The following is a 21,660-nucleotide window of genomic DNA, read 5'->3' as shown; positions in this document are numbered from 1 at the left end:
GGGCAGCGGGCGGGGCGGCCCGGCCGGGCGGGAGCGCGGAGCACTCGGAGCCGGGCGGCGGCGGCGACAGCGGCGACAGCCACAGCGACAGGTGGGTCCCGCGGGCTCGGGGTGCCCCGCGCGGGGCTGTGGGGTGCTGTGGGGTGCTGTGGCACCCTGTGTGGGGCTGGCGAAGTGCCGTGGGTCAGGGGGGTGCGTGAGCGTGGGGCAGCGTGGGGCTGGGGACGGGCGCGCGCGGGGCTGATGGACGGCGCCGGGGGATCTGTTGCGGTCATCGGGGTCCCGCGTGGGGCTGGGGCGTTCGGAAGGAGATGGTGCCCTCCGCGGATGCTGTGGGGCGAGGATAGGAGCGGGGTTCCTGCCCCATGGAGCCCCCCGGGAGGAGCTCACGCGGCGGTGCCCGGGCGGTGCTGGGGGCACTGGGATGCTCCCGGACATCCCGGGATGCTGCTCGCCGGAGGGGATTTTTCTTTTCCCCACTTCACCTCCCCATCCGAGGCTTCCGGGAGCAGCCGAAGCGTTTCTTTTGACACCACCTACCAGAGAGACCCCGCAGGGTGTGTGTATCACTGTACAGAGCCTTTGGCAGCAGGTAGAAGTGGTTGCACAAGGTAAATGTGATTTTTTTTTTTTAAGGGTCTGCGATTTTTCCCTCCTCTCCGGGCATAAAAACTCTTTCAGAGCTTCTGTTTTTAAAATGCACGTTCGAGTGAGCTTGCTGTTCTCAGGAAACTGTATTTTACACAATGGGCTGTAGGAACTCATGGGAGACACGTCTGTCATCAGTGTGTCCCCAGGCTGCAGCTTCCAGCTGAGGCTCCAATGCTACACCGCTCTTCTGTCCTCACTGTGCCGGTGCGAAAAATAAAAATACCCTTAAAAATGAAATTTAAAAAAAAAAAGAAAAAGAAAAGAAAGAAAAAAAAAAAAAAAGAAGCAGCAAGCTAGGATCTGATACTTTATGTTTTTAAAAATAGAGTTTAAATAGTGTCTCACCCTAATGAGCTATTAACTTGAAGTGGGTTTGAGGACATCTCTGGGGTATCAAAGCCAACCTGGGAACTGGCATTAAAAGTTTAAAAAGTTGAAAGCACAAATTGCTTCTTCCTTTAAAACATGAGAAAGCTGCCTCCCTCCTGCCTCCTTGCCCGTCCTGTTGAAGGTCTAGGGAGAAGAAAATCATTAAATATGTCTGGCAGAGCCTGTCTCTGGCTTTTAAGGGCTGCCTTTCCCAAGGGTGCTGTGGCTTTGATTTGGGTGGCAGTGCTGCAACTCAAAGACACTTGGGTTGTATTTCCAGCCTGGTACTCTGGAAATGGGACAAAATTGCTGGGGAGGGGACAGAAACATCCCTGACAGAGAGGGAACAATGTCCACAGGGGGTTAACCAGGAGTGTGGGGCTAAGCAGGAATCCAGATGGTGCTGGGAGTTTCGCAGCACAGGGGTGGGATGGTGGGGTCCTGGGTGGGTTGCTGGTCCTTGAAGGGGTGCTGGTCATCGTCCCCAGCTTGGTGGGTGATGGCAGCACCCTATGGGGTGCAGGAGGACGAGGAAAGGGTGTGATGGAGCTGGGTACCCCACCAGGGGTGCTGGTGGAGGAAGGGGTGGCCGAGGACTTTTCTGAGAGCTTGGGTGATGGAGCAGGTGGGGTTTGTGCTGTGGAAAATATGTGGTGGCATGGAAAAAAGTCCCCAGCAGATTTCTGGGGAGTCAGTGAAGAGGTTTTCTCTTCTGCTGAAATGCACAGAGTGGGGTGACAGCACGTGGCCTCGCTGGTGGCTCTGGGCCTGGAGGATGCAGGGGGTCCAGTGGGGAAGGTTGGCATGGTACAGGCTGCTCATGGTGCCCATCCTGCTCAGAACAGAGATGTCTGCAAGGATAATTGCTCATGCAATTATTTTTTCTTGTTCTTTTTTTAAAAAATAAATGCAAATAACCTCATTTGTGTTCGCCCAGCACACTCTTCTGTCACGCTGAGGTCCTCTCCCAGCACTGTTAGATAAGCTTCCTGCTGGGATGAGCCAAAAAATAAGGATAATTCCTGAGTAAAAAGGAAACTGCATCCCTCAGGAACATCACTGCTGTGTAGTTATGTATGTTTTAATTAATTACCTGCTTCCAGAAGGAGAAAGTTTGCTGGAAGGTTTGAGATGCTCAGCACCGAGACCTCCTCGGTCTGGCTGCAGCTCCCGGACTGGCTCAAGGGAAAAATATTTTGTAAACTCTTTGTAGAATAGTTTGTCCTCAGTTATTTCTGCTTTTATACTATTTTATATCAATTTTATTTTATAGTCACTCTAAGTTACGTGAATTTATATAAAGTTTTTGCAGCCCCTTGAGGGAGCTGTGAAGTTCCTACTGATCTTGTGCACATCACAGGGAAATGGAAACTACCTAGCAAGGGTTCTTTTTTTATTTTAATGCTCTGTGCTTGTGGGTGTAAAGAAGTGGCCACGAGTGCTCTAACGTACCAGTTGTTCATATAACTTGTTTGTCATGGAGCTGACAGGCTTTTTCCATAACTAGTAACTGTGATTAGTAAGGATTTCTGATTTTGCAAGCGAGTGCGTTGGAAAATTAGGAAAATAATAGTAAAGAAACTGTCAGAAGTGAAGAGTTGGGATGGTGAGGGACTGCAGTTAAATCATCTTCTACCTGCAGTGTCCCATTTTGTAAACAGCAGCGTTGCTCTTCCATTGAAAAATATTCTCATTTCAAGTACTTTTTGATTTACATTAAATTTAACCACTTAATGAAACGAGCTCTGCGAGGCACTGCCTGGCAAAGAGCGTCATTCCTGGGATGTGACACCATCCCAGCAGGGAGCCCCGGTGGGATGCAGCCTCCCTCCCCACCCTCAGGTGATGCTCACCAGTGTGTGCCTGTGCACACGTGTGTGTCAGTGCCTGTTCTCACCCCTGTGGCTGGCAGGGGTGACCTGCTGCTGCTGCAGCATTGTCCCCAAAGCCGCAGTGTCCTCTGCTCCTCCTGCCCCCTCACAGCATCCCCAGCGATGGCAGCGGCCACCCCAGTCCCCTCCTGCAGTTTGTCCTCTTGTGACGCTTCCTCTCCCTCTCCAAGAAATCCTCATTTGGCACCGGAGCAGCCTGGTGTTTCACAATGTGCCGGGAATTGCTGTTTGCCCAAAATAATTCGGCGTTTATAGACCCCTGGTGCAGATGGTCTTGGGTGCTGAGTTATTTCTGGGTGCCAGAGCTGCTGGTGGCAGTGCTGGATGCTGAGCCAGGGATCCCCCCCTTGGGATTTGGCTCTGGGATGCTCGAGGTGCTGCTGAGCCCTCGTGTGTGGGGATAAATCATTAAACACAGCATTCCCACTGCCAGGGGTCACCTGGCTGCAAGCTGCTTGGAGAAAACCCCAAATCTGTTTTGAGCAATGAGATGGAAGAAAAAAAAAAATCCTTTAAGGAAGGAAAAAAAAAAAAATTAAATAAATCCAAGTTTAATTGCGGCATTTATTCCGGAGAAATGCTAAATTAAAACAGAATTGGCAAACAAGGAGTTTCTTGTTTATTCCCATTTTGTGTTTATTTTAGTCCCCCCCAAGCTGTCAGTTGAAGTTCAATTTGCTCAGCATTGGTGTAGCTGCTGCCAGGAGGCTGCTCCGAGTCGCCTGTGGAGGGCTTGGACTTCACTTGGTGCTATATGGGGAGGGAAACTTCACATTTAACAGCCAGAGGTGGAATATTTAATTCCAGAAAGCCCGGCTGCTCTGTTCTCCTTGGTTGTTTTGACCAGGGGAGAAGACACAACTGAAAGGAGCCCGCTCATTTTTGGTGGCAGAAAACCCAGTGAGAGGGTGCCAAGGAGTGGGTAGTGGGATGTCAAGTACTTTCTCACATTTTACAGATGGTTTATATAACCTGCTTGGCTATATCATTGTATTTTTCTCCTGTCCAGTTACATAATCCCAATTTATGAAAGCTTTAGGACATTGCATTCCCCACTGTTACGTGTCTCTATATAACGGCCTCTGAGCTTGGTAGGATGCTTGGCCCCCCTGCCAGGCACCTCCCAGGAAGCTCAGGCTGGTGTGGAACAGCTGTTTATACACTTAATATTACTATATTTCTTTATTTATTTTGTTTTAGCCATCATCAAAAGCTGTGTCAGCCTCCCAGGAGCAGGATGGGTGCAGGCTGGTGCCTCTCCCTGCTGATGCAGAGCAAAGGCTTTGGGCATTCCTGGTTTTTCCAGTGTTTTGAGGATCTCTTCTTGTGGCAGAGGCTTCTTGTGATTTTTGTGGTGGAAGCAGCTGAAATCCCTGCTGGGGCCCAGGGGTGGCTTTGGGGGCAGGTGGGAAAGGAGCTGCTGAGCATCCAAGTGTAAAATCCTCAACCTCATCCTGCCCCTGGCACCTTCTCCCCTGGGGACAGCAGCTACCCATAAAAGTCTGTGGATTTTGCTTTCCCCAGTATAAGTTTGTCCTTCAAAATAAGGGAGAGAGAAAAGAAAACGCTGCTTTTTGGTTTTTTATTCCCTTTTACATGAAAGTGGAGGGTGTTGTGTCTCTGGGTACCCATTCTGGAGAGGATGGACCACAGGCTGCTCACGAGAGAGTTCAGAGGAGCTTTATCCCTCTGATATTATTTTTTATTTTGAAGCAGCCTGGGAAAACCACCAAGCGAGCATTTCCTCGCTAGAAAACCAGCAAAAGAGGCAGATTATTTTTAATGGGTTTATATTGTAAACTGGGGGGATAAAACCACTCCTCTCTGAAAGTCTTTTGTGTGTTGCTGGCACGGGTGTGTTCACCTCACTCCAGGGGATGCAGAGAGACTGAACCCATCTTGCTTTGGCCTGAGATATTTATTCTGGCAGGGGTTAGTGACCCATCCTGCTCACTTGTTCCTCTCGCTGCAGCTGAGGAGCAGCCTCTTATTCCACATATTTGAAAAAAAAAATAAATTAGTTATGACTTGAATCTTAAATAAAACCATTTCAGAAGCTTAAAAATATTATTTAGGCAGAATGATTAAGCAAGTGTGATGGGAACATCCACCACTGTGTTTAAGTTGGCTGCACGCAGTCGTTTTCTTTTCTCACTTTGTTATTCTCTTAATTGTTTTTAAATCTTCCCTTGTTGCTGCTTTTCTGGTAATAGGCAGAAACCTCCTGGTTTTTGGGAGATGATCAGGGACTGCATCCCTCCCTGAGGTGGGGTGGCACCTCCATGGGGTGGGGTGGCACTGTTTTAGCACCAGGGTCTCCCTGGTGTTCACCCTGCAGCGGGGACTGGCCATGGATAACGGAGCCCAGGGATTGTGCTTCGGTCCCTGGTGAATCAGGGCTCACCCTGGGTGCCACGGGGGCTTGTCAGGGTGCTGGGCAATTAAAGCAGCTCTGTTTGCATTTTGGTTTTTTGTTTGAATAGAAGTTGCCGTGCCTGGCCCGCCAGGGTGTTGGCCGCTTGCACAACGTGCACGCTAGGAAGTAAATTGATCCATGGCAGTTCTTAGTTGGTGAACAACAGTTTCAATTTTATGGCTTCCCTGTTTGTTTTGAAGGAGGGGGAGAAAGTCAAGTGGCCAAGGTTAAAAAAAGAAAAAAAAAAAAATTAATTAACTGTGATGTATGAGTGTGAGAAATGGCACTCGATGTCTGGGTATATCCTGATGTGTTGGGATGCAGCTGAGGATTATATGGAGCTGCTTGTCTGTCTTAAGAAGGTCATATTTTGTTAGAAATCCCAATTTTAACTCATTACCATCATCTTCCTGGGTCTCTGCTCAGCAGGCTGGAGCTGAGGTGTCTTAAAACCCCCTCATCAAGGAAAAATCACTGTTCTGGTCTTCCCTCTCCTGCTGCACAGGCACAGCTTGGTCAGCAGGAAGGGATTTTATTAGAAAAAAGGAGTTCTTGCGATGGAAGGGGGACAGTGGAGAGAGTCAGCTGCTGCACTAATTGGGTTATTCTTCGTTATCAGTCTGTGCTGGAGCTGGAGGATGCATGTGCAGCCCTGCGCTGCTGCCCAGCTCGAGGGGCTGGGATTTGGGGCAATGATCACCAGGATCCAGGGCCCCACATCCCCCTGCTGTGCTTTCAGATTTGTTGTTTTTAACCCTGACCTTTGCGTTTTCAAGAAACTCCCTCCTGTGTTGCAATCCGATCTTTTAGGGCTGTTGTGGTGCCGTGGAAGTGAAAGTGCTTTGTGCTAAGTGGGTCTTAAAAAACAAACCCCAGAGCAGCCGACTCTTATTTTTTCACCCCATTAATTTTCATCCCAGTGAAAGAACTGGACAGGATGTAGCCTTAATCTGGTTTTTTTTTACAGCTGATGGTAAGATGCTTTTTGTGGAAACAGCGAGTCAAAACAGGTTTTGGCCACAATCTTCATCACCTCTCTCTGACCATGGTGGAGCATGATCTGTGGCTCCAAACTGCTCTGGTCTCCCTTCTTCTTCAATCCTGAAATCCTGTTTTAGAATAAAGCACATGTGGTTTTTTAATATTTTTATTTTTTTTTGTCCCCTCCTCTTCTTACCAGGTATTTCCCCGCTGTGTCTCTGGGCCTGGACTCCCCCCGGACCTTCGAACCTTCTCCAACCATTGCGTGGTGGCAAGGTGAGACCCCTCAAAACCCTGCCCAGCCTTGCTCTTCCCCATCCCTTTCCCCTCCTGCGAGCCTCTGGGAGGGATCTGCAACATGAAGTTTCCATTTGGAGCCGGCAAATTCCCGGTATGCCGATTTCTAGGAAATGTGGCTGGGGATCGTGTGGTTGGTGAAACCCTAGCATGTGTGATACCTGTCTGTCCTCAGCCCAGGGTCAGACATCTGCATCCCATTCTCCCCTCTGAATTTTCACCTATTTCTCTGTGTTGGGAGACAGCAACACCTGTGTGGAGAGGGAATTGTAAAATTAAAAGGCTTGTTTTTATTTATTTCTGTGCTTCTCTGACCCATCCGTGTTTATATCCCAGGGAAATGGAACAGTGTGGATGTTCAGGGGAGAGAGGATGGCTTATCCTGGCTTCATTTGCAGACTTACAACATCAATCTTTGGGCAGTAGCAGCAATGGGAAAGCAGGATCTGCTTGGGGTATCAGAAACACCCAGGGGCTTTTGCACAGGGTAATGAATTAATGCCCTCCCTGTATCCAGAGTATGCAAACAAGAAGATTCAGGCTCTGACACCAGCAGCACGCTTGCTGTGCTCTCAGTGTCATCCCTGCCTGCTCGCTATTTAAACCTCAGGGAGCAGCAGATATTTTTTTTGCCCTACAACTGCTTGATTCAAATTAATTGGGATTTTGGCCTCCGGCCAGCCTCCTCCTGTCGCTCCAAATGGGAGATAAGTGGGAGCAGTGCACTCTTTTCTCTAACCTAGTTGGAGCCGTTTTTGCTGGACGGAGAAGTCGTGAGCTCTTTCATAACGTGGACCACATCTCAATAGCTGGGTCTTGTGGGCTCCATCCCTCCCACTGCTGCTGACGCAGAACGTCTCCCCTCCCGCCCGCCTTGGCCAGCTTCCCTGGATGACTCCTCTAATTGCTTACGTAGAAAAATAATGAGAAGGATGCGTAGGGTGTATTTTTAGATGTCTCTTGGTGGGATTTAGCAACCGGCAAGCCGGAGCCAGCACCTCCCTGTCCGTCTCCTGCATCCCAGCCGTGGCTGCTTGGAGGACCTGGGGAGGTTCTGTCCTGGGAGGTGGCAATTCTTGGGCAAGCTTCCCTGATTTTTGGGCTTCTCTTGGTCCTTATAAGGGGGATGTGGATGCTGTGTCTCTGGTGCTGCACAGGATCTGTGCTGGGAAGCCCCGGTGACGATGCCATGCCCATGCCAGGATGGGCACCACCACCTCCTCACTCCTCTCCGAGAGGAAGGCCATGGTGGTGGCAGGGCAGTGTGGACTGTGGTGGCCTGGAGACCATCCCAGCACCCAAATCATTGAATCATGGAATGGTTTGCATTGGAATGAACCTTTAAAGGCCATCTAGTCCAGCCTCCCCCGCCACGAGCAGGGACAACTTCCACCAGACCAGGTTGCTCAGGGCTCTGTCCAAACTCATCCAGGGATGGGGCATCCATCACCTTTTTGGATAACCAGTGCTTCACTACCCATATTATCAAACATTTCTTCCAAAGTAACCCAGGCACGTTTTCCAATAACTACCTGTGAGATAATGGGTCTCACCACATGTTGCTTTGCTTTTTAAATGCTTTTTTTAAAGATGTTCCCATCTGAAACCTCAGCAGCACAGAGGAAAGGGAGCAGACGCAGAATCCCATTAAATATCACCCCGAAGACTGTGATAATTGAGCCTTGCAACAAGTAGTTCCCTTATTTTTCTCTTTGCTTCTTCCATTTCAGGGCTCTTTGTGTCTCGGTGGCTTCCTGTGCTGGGGGGGCCAGGCTCCAGTCCTTCCCTTTCCACCCGGGTGCGAGGAACGCAATTCTTCTCGCAGGGCGACTTATCTGTGCTTGGAGCTGAAAACATCCTTTCTTTGCTCTTTTTGAATCCCCCAAATGAATGATTTCTCCTGCTGGTTAACATCAGCTTCCACGCTGAAGACTGTGGGAAAGTTTCGCAATTAGAGTGGCTTTAATAGATCTGGTTTATGTCTTAAAAAACCCATCGCTTTCTAATTCTCCGTCACATGTTTCCTTGATGATGTGTCGCCCAGCAGTGCAGCTACCAAAATAGCCCCATGGTCTGAAGGAAATCATCAGGAAATATGTTTTTGAAACCGTAGGCAATTCTTTTTTTCACCAGGAACCATTGGAAAAAGTCTGTGTTCAATGGAAAACGTGGCTTTTCTGGCACCTTGGCTGCTCATGTGGTGACATTTGGGAGCTCAGTGCTCCAGCCGTTTGCCCAAAAAACCCCCAGTTCCTTAGATTCTTGCTGTGAGTTTTCTCTTTATCCACCCAAATAGCTGGGATTCTTTTGGTGTTGGGTTTGCTTTAATTTTGGGGGGAAATGCTTGCTTGTGCATTGTCTTTCCACACAGGGTGACAAACCCTTTCCTCTTCCACCACCTCCCGTGGTCCTGCCAGGCTGATGGGGTGTGTGCTTGGTCCCCCCAGGTCCAAGGAGACCATGACCACTGATGAGGCCACCAAGAGCGAAGGGGAGGTGCAGGCAGCGGCTCTGGCCGAGCGTGGGGAGGACATCACACCATCCAAAGACCGAGGGGTTCTGAAGGTAAGGGGGATCTGCCAGCAGTGCCGTGCCTTCCTGCGCTTTGGGGTGCGTGGTCACCTCGCTGGGCTGCATCCCCAGCCCTCGGGGTCACAGTTCCAGGGCTGTAGGATTGAGTTCTTTCATTTCAAAGGCAAAGGGGATGAGCATCGCTTGGAGTGAAGGAGGATGGAGCAGTGGTTGAGGCTGGTGGGCCCAGGCTGCTCCGTGAATTTCACTGCTATTGTGTTCCTAATCAGATTATTAGCTGTAAATCCACAAAGCATTTCTGTGTGTGACTCACGAACATTAGAAAGAGCACATTACTGAGGTCATCCAGTCTGCTCCACAGCCCCTTTTTCATATTCAGGGCCGTTTCTGGATAGTTCTGCTCCCCAGCACTTGCACTTCTCCACTTGAATAGGACCTTTCCTCCAAGAATAGCATCCTCCCCTGCTCCATCCTCAGCTCAAGAACTGCTTGTTCCCGGCTGCAGCGTTCAGAAAAAAGTGTTGACAAGAAGCAAGTAGTGAGCTGACACACCCCTGTGAGTAAAATGTGCACGGACAGAGAGCGAGTGGAGCTGCATTCACTGCAGGTTTGGAACCATGGCCTTTATCCACCAAGTATGGCCTGGTCTCTGCTCCCAGCCCTGTCCGGCTCTGCTGCTGTGGCTCCAGTTTGAGATTTATTTTTAGGGGCTGATGAAGGGCAAATTAAGGGGCAAATTGAATAGCTCTCCCCTGAGCCTTCCTGCTGGTTAGGGCAGCACTGGGGTGTGCATGCACAGGTATAAATATATTTTTATGTAAATGCATGTGTGTGTGTCTCTCTCCCTCTCCACATGCATCCTTTGCTACCCCATGGCCCCAGCTCATGGGTGGTTTCTCTCTCTCAGATCATTAAGCGACCTGGGAGTGAAGATGAGTCTCCCATGATCGGAGACAAGGTTTATGTGCACTACAAAGGGAAACTGGCCAATGGGAAAAAATTTGACTCCAGCCGCGATCGGAACGAGCCCTTCATCTTCAGCCTGGGCAAGGGTGAGCTGGTCCAGGGTGGTCCATCCACGGCATGGTGGAGGGTGGGATCATCCTGGAGAGGGGGGATCAACTGATCCTTTTTCAGGACAGCTGGACAGTGTCAGCCCTGCTTTAAGTGACTTGTGAATGTGGGGTTTTTTTGGGTGCCATCCTTACCGCACCCAGGCTGGTTTTTCTCCTGGGCTGCTGGAGGTTGCTCCCTCCTGCCTGACGTCTTCCTTTCTCCTAGGTCAGGTAATCAAGGCATGGGACATTGGGGTGGCCACCATGAAGAAGGGAGAGATCTGCTACTTGCTCTGCAAACCCGAGTACGCCTACGGCTCTGCTGGCAGTGCCCCCAAAATCCCCTCCAATGCCACCCTCTTTTTTGAGGCAAGTAATGCTGGTGAGCTGGTGTGTGGATGAGCAAGCTCGCTCCCTTTCTGCCTTGCCAGCCAGCTCAGAAATAAAAATTAATAAATAATAATAATAATAATAATAAAGCAAAGCCCAAACAACAACAAAAAAAAACCACAACAAAAAAACCCCAGCTTGGATTCCTGAAACGTGTCCCTCTGCTCCAGGAACCGCTGCCAGGGCTTTCTCAGAAATGTGTGTCTGAGCTGGAGGGCTGGGACTGAAATTCCGGCTGAGGAGAGTCCTGGTGCTGGGGCGGGGAGTGGGCAGATTCCTGGTTTCAACATGCACATGGGAAGGAGAAAACAGCTGGGAAATGCCTCCAGGTGCTAAAAAACCATTAGTGCTGAGGGGTGGTAGGAAAGTTAAGTTTTTGGCACAGAGTGCTCCCTGGGCAGGGCTCGTTGGGACATGGCAGGAGGAGGGAGTCTGTCCTAAATTAAGGCTCAGTCCTTCCAAGTCGAGTGCGGACTAAGCTGAGAGTCAGAGCTGGTCCCATCAGGGGATGAAGGGGAAGCTCCTGCCCACGCTGGGTGACTTTCACAGCATCTTCCAGCAGCAGCTGTGTTGTACCCTCGCAGGTTCAATAAACTTATTTTTGCTGTTACTTTGTGTTATGCTTCAGGTACTGGATGTGTCCCAGTTTCTAATAAATTGCGTGTTTTATGCTGTGGTTTGGATCTGGGTTTTATGGGCAACTTCTGCTCGTCAGCTGAACAGAGAATTAGCTGGCTTGGTTCTCCAGCCAGGGGATGAACTGCTGCTTTGTGGCTCTTCTGTTGTTTTTCTCTTCTCCTTTCCCCCTCCCTACACTCTGCCCACTTTTTCTTTATTATTTTTTAGGTCGAGCTGCTTGACTTCAAAGGCGAGGACTTGTTTGAGGATGGAGGAATAATCCGGAGGATCAAGAGGAAGGGAGAAGGTTACTCCAACCCTAATGAAGGTGCTACCGTGGAGAGTGAGTGCTGGTCCCTTGTGGGACAGCTGGAGGGATCAGCCTGTCCTGAGCTGATCCCTGGCAAGGAGCTGCTGGCCCTGCAGAGGCTGTAGGTGGCCGTGCATCCTGGTGGGATGCAGTTACATCCATCCGGAGGCCAGATGGGATGGAGAGCAGCTGGGGATGGTCCTCTGAGCTCTCCTTGGCCAGCCCCTGTGGTGGCTCTGCCAGAGCTGCTGCCCTGCAGGGCCGGGAGGAAAAGCAGCAGCCCAGGAAAGCCTTGGAGCTGCTCAGGCAGCAGCTGGGGGGAAGATGGAAGAAGCAAATCCCCGTGGGGTTTCAGGGCTCTGCCATCTCCCCTGACCCTTCTGCATCCCAGTGCAGTGTCCAGGGTGCTCTGGGATGTGCCAGTTGCCAAAACCCCTGGCTCTGCCTTGCCTCCAAAGCATCAGTTGCCAGGCCTTCTTCCCTCAGCACTTGCTAAGTATTTCAGGCACTCAGCATTTTCTTTGGCCTCCTTGTTCCAATGCTGATGGCATTTTGGGGGGGTCTCACCACATCTCTTGCAGAACGAGGCTTTTTCCTTCCCTTATGGCCAGAGGGCTGCTGATGGTGGGGGAAGGAAATTATTACAAGGGGTTTGCTGTGGCTGGGGTGGTCTCAGCTGGCATGGGAGCATGGAGGAGCTCATGTCCCATTGGGATCTCCCTCTTCTGGTCCCATTTTTGGAGCACACATTTCATGGGCCTGGACAGGGGAAGGCAGACTGGGGTTTTGGGTTTTTTCCTTCCCAGGAACCACTCAGACACACCCAGAGCTCGCTCCAAATGGGAGGCATTTACTTCCTTTTCTTAATTCCAGAACTCCTGTACACATAGATCCTTAAGTCCCTTTAGTGACAGAAATTGAATCTGAGCTGTGAGAGCTTATAAAGCTCGCAGCTTTAAGTGGCTGGTTCTTCTAACGTGTCTCTCTTTTAAAGAAAAATGAGATTTTTGACTCACATTCTACTGTCTGAGTGGTGGTCACTGTGCTGGGGGTGGCACAGCAGCTGTGGGGACACAGCAGTCCACCCTGGGGCAAGGCTGTGGTGGTTTACCTCAGCTGTGTATTTTGGGAGGTGCTGGAATTAGGCTGGAAGAAACCACGCTTCCAGGAGCAAGTACCTCCTTTATAGGCTTTAAGTTTTACAGACCCTAAATCCCACTTCTGGTCCCTAAAACCTGTGCTGCAGTTGAAATCTGGCATTCCAGCTTTTGTTACATCCTTTCCCCCCCCACCCCTCCTCCTTCTCCGTTTTTAATCTGAGTACAAATTGCTGTCAGCACATCAAGTTCGTGTGCCAGCCGCACTCAGTACACTCTGTTCTCAGCTCTTCAAAAACAAAATCGCTGCAGGCACTGAGAGAACAATAAGTCAGAGCTGCAACCGGAGTGATGTTCCTTCAGTGACTTTTTTTTCTCTGTAATCCAAGAGCGGCTGAACCAGCTGACCCACTCCTGGAAACCCGAGCAGATATTTTCCCCCTTTTGCTCCGTGTATTTTCTGCGCTATTAAAACAGAGCGGAGCTATCCTTGGAAGGAAGGATCACAACATCCTCTTGTGCATCCTGTTTTAAAGTGGGATCTTCCCACCACAGGACCTGGGGGAGCTGTAGTGCTGCTTTTGGGGTCAGGGATTATGGATCTGTGCTCGCTAGGAACGTGCAGGGAGATGGCACAGTGCTGTGGGGTGGCCGGGCTACCTGTATTTTAGGCAGAATTTTCCACATTTCCTGTGCCTAAAAAACCAGCCAGCTTGGTTTTGGGTAGTGCGAAACCAGAGGTCGTCCCCAGAGGTGCTGGATTTGCTTTTTTGTCCTCATTCCAAGCTGGGTGAGCTCACAGCAGCCTGAGCCCTGTGGTCACCAGTGATGGATGCAGGATGTATCCCAGGAAGCTGGCAAGAACCTGAGCATCCTCTGCTTGAGTCCCAGCGTGGCTTTGGTGGCCAGAGTGGGGTGACAAGGCAGAGCCTGGTGTCCTGTCCCCGCAGTGAGGAACCCATCTGTGGGTTCTCTTATGGCAGCATGTAATGCCCAAGGGCTGGACCTGCCCTTGGAACTGGGGACTGCCAGGTCTGGCTTGGTCCATGCCTCTCATCCTAAGGACTTCTGTAGCTCCCAGAGCAGGGGATGGACACAGATTTCCTTCAGCCCAGGCTGCAGCTCTCCCGTGCAGAGCCCAGACCCTCATGGCTGTTTCTGGTGCCCAGCTTGTCCTGCCCCTCACCTGCCAGCACAGCAGGATGCTCAGTGCCCTGCAGCAGCTCAGGTTGCATTCTGCTCCCCACAAGCAAAGATAAAGCTCACGTCTTTGCAGGCTGCAAAACCTTTAAGCACAGTTGTGAATTTTTTCTATTTAAAAGCTTTTTTGTTGTTTGTTTGTTTTGGCTTTTATTTTTTTTTAACAGTATGTAGGAGTTCCTTGTGAAATTGCTTTTACTTGATGCCTGCCTGCATGTGTGTATGCCTTTTACCCTCCAAGTAGAATGCAAGGGCTGTAAAAGCATCCCCAAAGCCTGGAACATCTTCAGGTTTGAATAAATAAAGAATAATCTTGCTGTGGAAAGCCAGCCAGGAATGCCAGGTGGTGAATGTGCCAGGTACCCAGTGTCCGCTCTGGCTGCGCTTCTGCCAGCGTCTGGGGCTAGAACAGCACAGCTCCTGGTTGAAGATTAAAAATAAAAAAGTTTATCTTGTACTTTGAGTTCTCAGAGTTGGGAGAACATGGCCTTGTTTTCGAGGCAAGAGTCAAGGCAGTATAGCACAGTATAGAAGATTTGTAGTCACCGTGATAAACTCTGCATGGCGCCGTGCCAGGAGCAATATCCAGTTCCAGTAAGACTTGACTCGTGCACTTGAGTACGAGGGGAACATATTAGTCACGATGTTTATCTGTTGTTTGGTCCTGGTTAGACGAGATATGCCTGCCTTGCTTTTCAGCAGCGTTCCCAAGCCCTCCCCATCCCTCTTCTCCAGGCTGCCCCCAGCCCTGTGTCTTCCCCCTTCCAGGCTCTGCTGAGTTTTGGGAGAGATGCTTTATAAAATGCTTTCTAAGACACTTTGGAGCCCACCTTTCTCCGAGGTTTGGGTGGTTCTGGGTGCCATCCTGCCCCTCTTGCCCCTCTGCAGTTCACCTGGAGGGCTTCTGTGGCGGCCGCAGGTTCGACTGCAAGGATGTGAAATTCGTCGTGGGCGAAGGGGAGGACCACGACATCCCCATCGGCATTGACAAGGCCCTGGAGAAGATGCAGAGGGGAGAGCACTGCATCCTCTACCTCAGCCCACGGTAAGGAGCATCTCCACAGGGATGCTGGGTGGGTCTCAGCCTCCAGCACTTGTGGAAGATGGTGATCCTGAAAATAGGACTCTCCAGGAGAGCCTCAGAGAACAGCAGCAGGAACAGCAGGAGTGTAAACAGGAATATTGAGGTGCTTTGAAAAAATCAGGTGAAAGGGCTTTATCCAAGTCCGGTGTCTGAGATGAAAATGTCTCCCTGGAAGTCACCAGGGCTGGAGAGAAACCTGTGTAAAAAGATGGTTTTGATACAGCCAGAAGGGATAATTCCCAATAATAATGCACTGTACACCCACAGGGACCTTTGCTCATGGAGAATAACATCACCCTGGCCCCAAAATGTTAGAAAGCTGTGGGCATGGACCTTGGGTGGCAAGCTGGGTCAGCATTTATGGCCAAGCACTGCCAAAAGGAAGGTTTTCCCTCCTCTGAGTGCCTCTTCCTGCCCTGCAGGTACGGCTTTGGCGAGGCTGGGAAGCCGAAATACGGCATCCAGGGGAACGTGGAGCTGGTGTACGAGGTGACCCTGAAGAGCTTTGAGAAGGTGAGGGCAGAGGTGCTCCAGTCCCTCCCTGGCTTACAGGAATGTCAGGGCCTGGGTAGCCTCCAGCCTTTGTCCCTGGCGTGTCTGCAGCCCAACCCCTGCTGAAGTGGACACGTCACCAAGGAGCTTCGTGTTCTTAATTTGTTCTTCTCTGTTGGTTTGTTTTATTCTTGTGGCTGAGGTCCAAGGCTGGGTCTCTTATTTGTTCCTAACCTTGTCCTTTTGTACTTTCTTCTTATTTTAATTTTTTTCTTTTTCCTTTTTTTTTCTCTTCTTTTTCTCTTTTCCCCCTCATTTTTCCTCATTTTTTCTCCCTTTTTCTCTTATTTTCTCCTCGTTTTTACTTTTTTCTCCTTTTCCTCTTTTTTTTCTCTCCTTTTCTCTCCTTTTTTTCTCCTTTTTTTTTCCTTTTCCTTTTATTTTCTTCCCCTTTTTTGTAATTTTTTCCTCTTTTTTTTTTTCCCCTGGGCTGCAAAGATAAAAGCTGGTGTGTCCAGCTAGCCCTGCAGAGCTTGGCTGTGCCCATGAGAATGCTGGGGATGGGATGCAGGAGAAGTCCATGGGATTTGCACTGGATGGATCCCCTGCCCGTCCCATCACCCTGGCCAAAGCAGGGGCAGGACCTGGCTCCACACTCTGTGGTACAGCCCTGATGAGCCCTGAGTGTGACCACACTGTCCCAGAGAGTGGCATGATCCTGCTGGGGCAGGGGAGGCTGCTCTGCTGTGCTGGGAGTGCTCCAAGTGTTCCTTTGCAGGCCAAGGAGTCGTGGGAGATGGACACCAAGGAGAAGCTGGAGCAGGCAGCCGTGGTCAAGGAGAAAGGCACGATGTACTTCAAGGTTTGTGATCTTGGGGCTGGCAGAGGCAGAGGAGGGGAGCTGGGACTGAATTTGGCAGCCATCAATGTCAGAGAAGCCGTGTGCCCCCAGATAGTGCTGGGGAAGGCGAGTCCTGCCCTCCCTCTGCCTTTTTCTCACTCCTTGATGCTCTCTGTCTCCTCCTTTCCCAGCATTGTCTTGGCTCTGTGTGCTCCCTGCAGAGCAGGACAGCACATCCAACCCTTGCCAGGCCAGGGCTAATTCTGAGGGGCTTTGCATTCCCCTTCCCAGCTGGGGCATCTCAGCTCCTCACTGTTCTGACTCAGCTTTTCCCAAGCCTGCTGGTTCCGTAGGAGTTGGGAGCCTCCTTTCCTTTATTTATTGAACACCTCAATTACACTTGTCACCTGTTCACGGGATATTCCAGGGGCAGACTGAGCCTTTTCTTTGCTGCTTTCAGGAAGGGAAGTACCTGCAGGCAGTGATTCAGTATGGGAAGATTGTGTCCTGGCTGGAAATGGAGTATGGCTTGTCTGAAAAGGAGTCCAAAGCCTCTGACTCCTTCCTCCTGGCTGCCTTCCTCAACCTGGCCATGTGCTACCTGAAGCTGCGAGAGTACGCCAAGGCTGTCGAGTGCTGTGACAAGGTAGAGCTGCACGAGCCTGGGGGATGGAGCCTCCTCTTCTCCTGCAAGTTTTCATTGGGAGTTTGGCGGGGTTTTTTTAAGTTTCTTGTCATATAAAAAGGAATTTCCAAACAGCAGTGGGATGGTGGCATCCCTTCTGCACCTGGAGGTCCCTGTGGCTGCTGTGTGCTCGGAGACTGCAGGACCACAAGGGCCTTTTGGGGTTCAAAATCCACCTGGGCGTGCATTTACAGCAGCTTTTCTTCCAAAGCCAGATCCATGTGAATGGATCTGTGTAGACTGACGACCCTGGGATGCTGTTTGGGTCTGCCCAGGCTGGGGCTGGGCACTGGGTTCTGCTCTGGGTGTGAGACAGGCAAGCTCTGTGGAGCTGCAGCAGATCTCCAAGTCCACCAAGGGGTGGGATGGGGCTTTGCCAGTCCCTAAAAGATCTTTGACCTTGTCTTTGTCAGGAAACTCTGAAATCTTTTATAAAAGGCTTAGATTTAAGCATCTTGTATATGGGAAATATGTGGGATATTTGTGTTAATCTAAAAGGTAAATCATGCCTGAGGCTTTTACTAAAGGAAAATAATGTCATTGCTAAAACAGGGAGACAAAAGGGCTTGGGTTTAGCATTTACCTGATCTTGCCTGTGGGTATGTCTCCCACTGACTGCCACACTCAGAGGTATTTTAAGCAAGGAGAGGTAATAAAACTATATTCATGATCTGCCAACTGCTGATGGAGATGGGGCAATTTTTGTTGAGCAAGGTGCAAGTTCTCTGGAGATTTGAAGCCACCTTGTCCTAATTTTGACAGATTTATTGAGGCTTCAGCTGTAGGGCATCTCTTGGGAGGGCTCTGAGATGTTAACAGGGACCTGTGTGTGTTTCCAGGCTCTGGGGTTGGACCAGGACAATGAGAAAGGCTTGTACAGGAGGGGTGAAGCCAGGTTATTGATGAACGAGTTTGAGCTGGCAAAATGTGACTTTCAAAAAGTGCTGGAAGTGAATCCACAGAACAAAGCTGCGAAATCCCAGATCTCAGTGTGCCAGAAGAAAACAAAGGAACACAACGAGCGGGACCGGAGGATCTACGCCAACATGTTCACAAAGTTTGCAGAGAGGGATGCAAAGGTGAGTGCTGCTCCTTTTTGGCCATCTAGGGTCGCTTTAGGGTTGTGCTGAGGGATGCTCGACAGGTTTGTGATGAGATGGGTTAAACCAAATTAAATTATAGATCAGGTTGAGGATGGAAGGATAGAGCCTCCTGCAGTGAGAAGAAGTGTTTTACTTCTTGGTCTCTCTTATGCAGAGGCTGCCACCAGGTGCTCAATCATCAATAAAAGCATTTGCAGTGTGAGCTCACAGGGGCTGATAACAGGGCTGGCATTGGTGTTTAATTTTGCTGCTCCCAGCTGGTGACTGTTGATGAACTGCTGGTCACCAGTAAAATGAAGTATCATTCCATCTCTGGCAGGGGTATTTTGAGACATGATAGGATGGATTTCCTGAAGCTGGTAAGGCAATACCTGCTCCTCTGCTCGGGCAGAGAGATCGCTGTTTCAGAACAGGCTCTCATCCAAAATTCCACTGAACAAAACCCGGTGTACTGTAATGAGAGAGGACACAGCTTTGCAAGCCATCTGCATGGGTCATTTTTAGTATAATCTCTTCTGAACCGGTGTCTGGAGGTTGAGGCTGTGGATTAAGTGACTGGTGCAGCCCCTGGGGAGCAACGTGCTGGGGCACCTCGCTTGGGCAGGGAGCGGGGCTGAGCCAGCTAGCCGCTGGCACTGTGGTTGGCTTGTGTGGCCAGCTGTGACAGGGACAGTCACTGCTGGAGCAGCCATAAGGCTTCCCTGTGCCTGAGTGCTCCTCTCCTGCACCCTCTGGATGGGCTGCACCCATGGCTCAGTCCTGTGTCTCCACTCTGACACTGCTGCCTTGCCTCCTCGTCCCTCTCTTCCTTATCCATCCATCCATCCATCCATCCATCCATCCAGGCTCACTCTGTCAGTGCCCTGCTTCTGTTGAGGTGGGTCACATCATTCCCAGGGGTCCCATCCCTTCCCCAAAAGTTGGCTGAGCTGATGAGCTTTAACCTCTCCCAGAAAACAGAACCCTCCTGTGTGAGCTGCACTGTTCGATGGGCATGGGGCAGTTGGGGCAATTTTGCCTCCCCTTCCAGGCTCAACTGCCTGTGTCTATTCCCAGCATCTCTGTCACTTGCCTGCCCCTTCCCTCTCCTGTTTCCAACTCAGTGTGTTTTATTTGCTGTTTGGCAGGAGGCAGCCAGCAAAACCAGGGCGGAAAAAACAGCGGAGAAGGCGGCTTGTGAAAAACAACCAAAAACTCCTGGTGCTGAAGGTGAAGAGGCTGAAGGACACGTATGATAGAGGAGGAGGATGGGATAGCCTCGTGCCCTTGGCCCACACAGAAAAAGGTTGCTGCCAAACCTTGGGACTTGCCAGTGTTTTCTTGTAAAGCTTGTTACAGTTCGTGTGATCGTGGAAGCAAAAAACACCTCGCGAAGAACAGCGACCCCCGTCCCACCGCCCTGGGTGCACTGGGGGCAGAGCAGGAGCGGCAGGACACCACGGGACCACCGCACGTGGAACAAATAGCATTTAAACAGCAAGAAAAAGAAAAAAAAATAACAATAAATTAAAACTCTTGGCTCTCGGGAGGTTTCCGTAGACAGCTTGTTCCAGCTCCCTCGGCTTTGTGTCCACTCTCAGCACAGCATCCTGGGTCCTCTGAGAGGAGCTGGGATGTGGAACATGCTCCCTGTACACTGCAGTGCTGCCTCTGGTTGTCTCCAGCACAGCCCTGGGGGTCAGGGATTGGCTTTGTGTCCTGCTGACTCCTTGTCTGTGGCCAAGGGGGTTGCAGTGCAGAGCCAGGCTCAGAGTGAGGACCCACATGGCCTCTGCTGCAGCCCCTGGGTGCAGGGACATCATCAGTCTTTAAAGCACTGTTTGGGGAGGGGGCACACACAGATTTTACCTTCTGAAGGAGCTGGTTCCTCTTTCTTTAGAGAGCAAAAGCCTGTCCAGCTTCACAGGCGCTCAACCCACAGCCTGCACACCATCCCTTGGCTCCTGGCCTTAAGTGGGAGTTTTATTGCTTACTTGGGATCTGTATGTGAGGAAAATAAAAGAGCAGATTGACATGTGGTTCAGAAAGCCAGTGGCTGGGTCTGAGCTGGTGCCATGGGTTTGTCACTGAGCAGCTCTCCCACGGTGAGGGGGTCCCGGGTGCATCGTGTCCCTGCACCGGAGCTGCTGCTGCTGCCTCCTCAGCCATCAGCCCTCTCCATCCTAAAGGGACACTGTCACTCCCCCATGAGAACAGATTTCCAGTTGTTATTTTTCCTGTCTCTATAATAATACCCTTTTTGGAGCTTGAAAATAAACAACTGAAAGAAAAAGGAAAAAAAAAGTACTCTTTCTCTGGATCCTGCTCAGCAAATGGGGTGGCTGTGGGGAGGATTGATGCCTTTTCCTGGTCTTAAAATCAAGAGTCAAACATGGTTAGAAGGGGAAAAGGGATTTTACCTCAGTATTTATTTTAAGGATCCTTAGGTGCACACGTCCAGGTCGAATGCACCAAAATGCACACTGTGATACCCACCCCAAAAGATCTGGTATCACATTATAGGTGTTACTAATTAGCAGATCTATCAAACATTCCCCAGTGAGAGGCTCGAATGAGCCCCCTTCCCCAAGGAGCCTTCCCCTGGATGGTTCTATCTTTACAGAATGTGTTCTGGAGAGGACCTTGGGGTCTGGGGCACACTGATCCCTGCCTACGAAGCTTCTAGAATGTTTCGTCTCCCAGCTGAACAAACAAGTCCAAGAATGTAGGGAAAAAGCACTAAGAATACAGGAGGTGTAAAAAGGTATAACAGGGGTATAAAAGAAAAGGCAAAAAATCTCCATGGCCTCAGGATGGGTGTGTACTCCTTGGGGGAGATGCCCCAGCAGTTGAGGAATTATTGGTGTCTCCAAAGACTGATGCTGCCCCTTTTTATCAGTGCCATTGTTCTCTGGAGAGCCAGTGAAGGGCCAGCAGTCCGTGCTTTGGAAATGCCTGGCTGGGGGTCTCAGCTGGGGGTGTCTTTGGGGGTCTCTGCTATTTTTCCAGCCTGGGAGATTGATCCTTATGCTTTTTTTCCTCCCCCCCCCAGGGTATTCTTTTGGGAGGGGACTTCCTGAGGGTCAGCTGGGTGGGTGGAGGAGTCATTCGTGCCCCTTGACTGAGGGTGCAGAGGAAGCAGAAAGTTGAGCCAGTGGGGACGTTAGGACTGACCATCCCTCTTTTATCCCTTGCCTCCACAATCTCGGGAGACTAAGCCAGATTTGGTTAAAACTCCTCTTCTCTAGTCCCATCAGGTGGTACCTGAAGCATCATTTCTCAAGCCCATCTGTTCTCCCACCTGCAGTAGTGGCACAGCATCCATGTGGCTGCTCCAGCTGCTCATCCAGGTCTTGGATTTTCTACCACCATGGGATGAACCTCCCTGGAGGCTGCTGTGAGACCCAGGGTCTCTGTGAAACATGGGTTTTTATTTTTTCTTGCAGCAGGGCAAAAGAAGCCCTTTGGGGGCAGCCCAAGCCACATTTTCTATAGGAAACAATCTCCACAGGAAAAAAAAATCCAAACCAACAAACAAAAAAACCCAAAAAACCAAAAACTTGCTTTGCAGTTTCTGGGCTGGCTCCCCGTTTTTAAGCAGGTTTTTGGTTTATTTTGGCTTGGTGCTTTTCTGTGCCTTGGAAGAGAAATTGGACGTGTGCGGGTGA

At 50.4% G+C, this 21,660-nt stretch overlaps 1 protein-coding gene across 1 annotated transcript; it reads left to right on the top strand.

The window, feature by feature from the left end:
* Window positions 1-20,285, top strand: FKBP5 (FKBP prolyl isomerase 5). The gene is made up of 12 exons (XM_039565544.1): window positions 1-91; window positions 6,509-6,585; window positions 9,054-9,171; window positions 10,046-10,190; window positions 10,420-10,562; window positions 11,430-11,544; window positions 14,697-14,853; window positions 15,315-15,405; window positions 16,163-16,246; window positions 16,686-16,871; window positions 17,750-17,989; window positions 19,141-20,285. Exons 3-12 carry the CDS (start codon window positions 9,067-9,069, stop codon window positions 19,246-19,248), a joined length of 1,374 nt encoding a protein of 457 aa, XP_039421478.1. The 5' UTR covers window positions 1-91; window positions 6,509-6,585; window positions 9,054-9,066; the 3' UTR covers window positions 19,249-20,285.
* The last annotated feature ends 1,375 nt before the right edge of the window (window positions 20,286-21,660 follow it).

This window comes from Corvus cornix, chromosome 26 (assembly GCF_000738735.6).
Source record: "Corvus cornix cornix isolate S_Up_H32 chromosome 26, ASM73873v5, whole genome shotgun sequence".
Taxonomy (NCBI): domain Eukaryota; kingdom Metazoa; phylum Chordata; class Aves; order Passeriformes; family Corvidae; genus Corvus; species Corvus cornix.
This window is presented reverse-complemented; position numbering and strand designations above follow the sequence as displayed.